At 37.2% G+C, this 6,332-nt stretch overlaps 1 protein-coding gene across 25 annotated transcripts in view; it reads right to left on the bottom strand.

The window, feature by feature from the left end:
- Positions 1 to 558: 558 nt before the first annotated feature.
- The window catches only part of RBBP8 (RB binding protein 8, endonuclease), a 114,691-nt gene continuing 108,917 nt past the window's right edge, over positions 559 to 6,332 (bottom strand). For all 25 annotated transcript variants that reach the window (XM_054671893.2, XM_063795557.1, XM_054671890.2 and 22 more), the window contains 2 exons: positions 4,787 to 4,928; positions 559 to 902 (listed from right to left, as the gene is read on the bottom strand). In XM_054671893.2, coding sequence (XP_054527868.2) covers positions 805 to 902; positions 4,787 to 4,928 — 240 coding nt within the window. In that variant the 3' untranslated portion in view covers positions 559 to 804. The remainder of the gene's footprint in view (positions 903 to 4,786; positions 4,929 to 6,332) is intronic.

Here is a 6,332-nt window from a genome sequence, read left to right as displayed (position 1 = left end):
AAAAATACAAAAATAAGCTGGGCATGGTGGCGCACGCCTGTAGTGCCAGCTACTTGGGAGGCTGAAGCAGGAGAATTGCTTGAACCCGGGAGGCGGAGGTTGCAGTGAGTGAGACTGTGCCATTGCACTCCAGCCTGGCGACAGAGCGAGACTCCTTCTCGGAAAAAAAAAAAAAAAAGAAAAAAAAGTATGATGAAAAGAAAACATGTGAAGAGCTGGAAAATTAGGACCAGATCAGAGAATAATGTTTACAATATGTGGGAAAGGAAAAAAAGTCGATATTTGTGGTCACCTTGAAAGGAATTTATGACAATGTAGTACCTGATTCCAATTCAACAAAAGCTGGAGAGTTTAAAAAAACTATTAAAATACAGTCTTTCTTTTTTGTTTAAAAAAAAAAAAGACTTAAATGCTAGACACTGATATGACCTAGAGAAGAGCAATTGATGAAGAAAAATCTGTAATGATTAACATGAAGTCACTGCTCAATGTAAATACCAAGGGAAGATGAAGTAAAAAGAAAAGAACTGAAAGGCAACAAATCACAGACTACAACTATTGTATTTTCAAAATTGTATTAGGTATCACTACATACAGTAAAAACTCTTAAGTTAGAGTGCAAAATGAAAGCGCCTTATTGTTTTAAAGGTGCAAAAGCAAAATATCACAAACATTTTCAATAGAAAACTGATTTATAAATCCATTTACAGAAGATCAAAAAAATCAATGTTTAGTACCAACTTTAACTATAAATAACTAAGAAGGAAAAAACTGTCCTCCATCCTTCTGTTTCTGTTTCAACGTCTATGTCTTCTGCTCCTTGCCTTTTGGAGAAAATATTGCGTTGTAAGGCTGACGTCTTTTTGGACGAGGACAAGGATCAAGATCTTCCTTAATATAACCTTAAAGACAAATCATAAACTTAGAGGACTGTATGTGCAACATGCCATTTCTTTCAGCTTATATCTAGTAAACATTTCTCTTATTTGATGCTTTGTAAGTTTACATGATTCTTCTGATTATTAGCTGTGTGATGCTGATGACTGATCTCACTATTTAGCATCAGTTTCCTCATTTATAATAATGATAGCAAATATTTACCAAATGGTTACATATATCATCTCATATAACTCACATTCCTTTGAAGTAGTTTCTACTATACCTGTTTGACAGATGAGGTAATAGAGACCCAAGGAAGTTAAATTACTTGTTCAAGTTCACAAAGCTAAAAAGTAGAGGAGCTGGGACCTGGCCCAAGCTCTTTCTTATTCCAGTAGCAGAACTCTTAAACACTTTCCTATTCTGCCTCCCATAGGTAGGTGCAAAGGGGGACAAAGTGCTAAACATGAACTCTACTATTATAAATTTCAGGTACTTATCAAAAATACTTTCTACAGTAGCTATTTCAATAGATGACAATCCCTCTATACCCTTCAGACTATTAGATCTCCTAAGGTGTCTCTAAGCATGTAATCTTCAGGGGAAGTATTTGCTCTGCCATACGCATGGGGTGCAATCACAGGCTCTATCCAGACTGATTCTATCTGGTGACCAGGCAGTGAGATATCACATCAAATTTGACTCAATCTGGCTTATTAATGGGGAAAGCAGAAATACAGTGAAAGCTGTCAGAGACTTTGCATCTTTTGGAAAAACTATCTTACAGTTAAACATCTGGAGCGTCTCCAAAAGTGAAGAAGGTCTCTCCCACCTTGTTGTGCAGCTAAATCATCAGAGCTCTTCATTGAGAACAGTTTCTTTTCAAAATTAAATTAAATTAATTGTTTTTTTGAAACACGGTCTTGCTCTGTTGCCCAGGCTGGAGTGCAGTGGTGCAATAACGGCTCACTGCAGCCTCCACCTCCAGGGCTCAAGCAATCCTCCCATCTCAGCCTCCTGAGTTACTGCTGGGATCACAGGCATGCACCACCATACCTGGCTAATTTTATTATTTATTTCGTCTAGAGCCAGGGTCTCACTCTGTTGCCCAGGCTGGTCTCGAACTCCTGGGCTCAATGGATCCTCCCATCTTGGCCTCCCAAAGTGCTGGGATTATAGGTGTGAGATACTGTGCCCAGCTGAGAATAGTTTCTATAAGATGGCAAGGCTGAACTGAAATTCTAGGTGGTATAATTTTATCATTTGACATTTATTTAATGCTATTTTATCTTCTTGTGGGTAAAAATTTTAGACATTTATCTGTAACTGACAAATACAGGCCTAAAGCCTGAAGGCTACTAATTAATTAAAAAGTCAAATCATAAATATTCTAAACACTACTATACTTTTCAATCACATACCAGAAAACATATCTTGTTTTCATAAAACTCAGTATTTTTTTTTTAAGACGAGTCAGGTACAGTAGTGAGAATGAAGGGAAAGAGTAAAAGAAGCAGTTCAATCTGTATCTGAATGATCAACTGAGATAACTAATTGCCTCTGGACCAGCTAAAACTCAGTATTTTAAACCACAAGGAAAGACTTAGTCTGTAACTGGATGGTCTTTGGACCATGGAGAAAATAGCAAAAAATAATAAAGAGGTCAGATAAGTCCCTGCTTAGCTAATATTCTTCCTCTCTTATGGCTTTTTTCTGAACAGCTTCATTCAAGTATACTTGGTATGTAATAAACTGTACACATGTAATGTCAGTATTTAGCTCATGTTTTAGGATGATTTTGAATTAAAATTCTTCATAAAACTAAGAGTATGTTGTCTTATTAAAAGAATGTTTGATTGAATGTCTGTACCAACATTCATTTAATAACAAATGAGTTTTGAACTATATGTGCCACATACAAAAAAAGTCTAAGAATACAATAATGTAGAGAATAAAATCTTCAGTTAAAGAGGCCCCTTCAGGCCGGGCGTGGTGGCTCGAGCCTGTAATCCCAGCACTTTGGGAGGCTGAGGCGGGTGGATCACTTGAGATCAGGAGTTTGAGACCAGCCTGGCCAGTATGGTGAAACCCCGTCTCTACTAGAAAAAAAAAAAAAAAAAAAAAAAAAGGCTGGGTATGGTGGCATGTGCCTGTAGTCCCAGCTATTCAAGAAGCTGGGGCAGGAAAATCGCTTGAACCTGGGAGGTGGAGGTTGCAGTGAGCCGAGATTGTGCCATTGCACTCCAGCCTGGGCCTCACAGTGAGACTCCATCTCAAAAAAAAAAAAAAAAAAAAAAAGGCCCCTTCATAAAAACTAGCTATTAAATGCTCTTATGAGCTCCTCTGGAATTATACTTTCACAACAAAGGGTCTGTGAAATGGACCCTGCTTAATTAAATAGCTCTTTTAAGGCTAAGGACTCGAGCATTTCATTTCATTTAAACCAATGATTACAATAAAGTTTAGACCTTAGTGACTATGAATTACTATATGCCTGGAATAGTGGTAATGTCCAGATTGATAGTCCTAGCTTGAGCACAGAAATGGGAGTATGCTACCCCAAAGACAGTTATATGACATGAAGACTTCAGATCACATACCCAACTAACTTAATTTTGGTAGAAAATATAAAACCAGAAAAGTGTGGCTCTATACTTTTTAGCATTATGCTGCTGGTAACATAGAACAAAAATTACTACTCATGACCTTTTATTAACAGCCTAAAAGCTGAATATATTCTCAAATTATATTAAATGTAAGTGTCATATCTAAACAAGCTAGTTGCATGTCAACAACCTAACAAATAAACATCTTTTTTATTTATTCAGATACCACTTATAAACATCCAGCATTCTGGGTGAGGTTTTAAAATCCAAAATTCATAGCAGTAGATTTTAAGATTCTCTCTTTTTAAATATAACTTTGCTGGTAATTTTTGTTAGGTTATTTATTTTATTTAAAGTCATTTTGGCTGGGTGCAGTGGCTCATGGCTGTAATCCCAGTGTTTTGGGAGGTCAAGGCAGGAGGACCACTTGAGGCCAGGAGTTCACGACCAGCCTGAGCAACATAGTGAGACCCTGTCTCTAGGGGAAAAAAAAAAAAGTGCTGGGTATGGCGGCACAAGGCTGTAGTCCTAGCTACTTGGAAGGCTGAGGTAGAGTTTGAGCCCATAAGTCAGAGGCATCAGTGAGCCATGATTATGCATGCCACTACACTCCAGCCTGGGTGACAGAGTGAAGCCCTATAAAAAAAAATCATTTTGATGATAGAATAAAAGAGAAATTGCTTTTTGAAATTTGGTAAACCAGAATAATATAAGCACAATCACATTAAAGTGATATTACCAATCTCTAATTCCAACTAAATTACTGAAGAGTCCTTTTATCTTTAGGAATGTTTTTATGTCACAAAACTAGCACCCAACCTGCAGCAAAAGGTAAAGAGAATCGCAGAAAAAAAGGTGCATGTTCACATTTGGGCATATACAGTTTTTTTTATTTTATATATTTTATTTATTTATTTTATTTTATATTTTATTTTATTTATTTTATTTTATTTTATTTTATTTTATTTTTGAGACAGAGTCTTGTTCTGTCACCCAGGCTGGAGTGCAATGGCACAATCTTGGCTCACTGCAACCTCTGTCTCTTGGGTTCAAGTGATTCACTTGCCTCAGCCTCCTGAGTAGCTGGGACTACAGGCATGTGCCACCACGCCTGGCTAATTTTTTGTATTTTTAGTAGAGATGGGGCTTCACCATGTTGGCCAGGCTGGTCTTGAACTCCTGACCTCAGGTGATCCACCCACCTTGGCCTCTCAAAGTGTTGGGATTATAGGCGTGAGCCACTGTGCCCGGCCAAGTATTTAAAAAAATTAATTATAAAATGTTACAATCTATACTCTCACCTCTTTCCATACAAGTCTGAGTGGAAGGAAAACCAACTTCCCAAAAATTCTCTGGTGTGTTGGGTGGAATGTAGCGGAATCGGTGTCTTGAGCAGGAAGCCAACTTCTTTTCTCTTTCTTCTGCTGGCATATCTGCATAATACTAATAATAAAAACTGGTAAGTTTTTTCACTGAAGAATAATAAATGGAGTGTTATGCTTATTGATTATAAACTAGAAGCTAAAAAAGCCATTTACTAAGATATTCAGCAGTCTAAGGAAACTTAATCCTCATTGATGATACTATTAGTAATTAATTCTTACAGACAGTATTAATTACTAACAGTAATCAGTGCTGATGTTGGTCTGTGAAGTGCCTGCTTCACTGATGAGAAAAGGAGCTTGTATCACAATGTAAACCAATAAAGTCCTTCCTTTATCAGTAAAGTGTTGCAATTAAAAAAAAAAAGCCAGCTGATCTTGACAGTGTGCTTAGTGATACAGCTGATTTATACACTGGTACAAAGTCTTTATCCTTATTAGGCCAGTAAAAAAAATTCAGAGGTCTACATGTTTCTTAATTATTATTTGAATATAACGTGTGTTTCAAAGTAATTTTCTTATCTCTATGGCTTTAAAAAATAATTTAGATCTGAATGTTGAAGGCTCCATGACTTCTCCCTTTAAGATTTCAGTTAGGATCAAAAGCCTACTATTTTTTGGCAACTGTGAAAACAAAGAACTTGAACTTCATGCACACAAGGATAAAATTATACGTAAAAATTGTACAGGTTTTTAAGGCCTAGACTTAGTGAAAACAAAGCAGTAGTTTAAGGTTTAATAGAACATAGATGACAGAATCACTTTTTTTTTGATAGACAGAGTCCTGCTCTGTCACCCAGGCTGGGGTGCAGTGGCACGATCTTGGCTCACTGCAACCTCCCACTCCTGTGTTCAAGTGATTCTCTTGCCTCAGCTTCCCAAGTAGCTGGGACTATAGGCATGCACCACCACACTCAGCTAATTTTGTATTTTTAGTAGACACGGGGTTTTACTATATGTTGGCCAGGCTGGTCTCGAATTCCTGACCTCAAGTGATCCACCTGTCTCAGACTCCCAAAGTGCTGGGATTACAGGTGTGAGCCACCCAGAATCACATATTTAATCCAGCCGATTCCTTCACTTTACACTTGAGAAACTGAAAATGAAAGTGGTAATTTGCCAAAGATATCACCTATTGAAAGTGACAGCCTTAAAACTAGAATTTAAGTTTGAAGTAAAAGCTTTTAATACATTTCTATTTTACACAGATTAAAGGCTTTAAAGAAGCTGTGAAACAACTTCATTCAGGTATCTTTTTCATCATTCTCACTGCCCTAAGTATAAGCCTTTGTTACCTTAGTCTGGGCTTTGGGATGAGATGAGATGACCTTAGAGAATCAGGGCTTATTGGAAAAAACACTGCCACTGAATTAAAACATATTTGAGAAACAGTAGTCGGTCAGTGCAGTTGTAACACAGCAAGCAAATGGGTGAGTGGTTGAACAGAAATCAGAGAGGAAGTGCA

The sequence above is a fragment of the Pan troglodytes genome, chromosome 17, assembly GCF_028858775.2.
Source record: "Pan troglodytes isolate AG18354 chromosome 17, NHGRI_mPanTro3-v2.0_pri, whole genome shotgun sequence".
Lineage (NCBI taxonomy): Eukaryota > Metazoa > Chordata > Mammalia > Primates > Hominidae > Pan > Pan troglodytes.
This window is presented reverse-complemented; position numbering and strand designations above follow the sequence as displayed.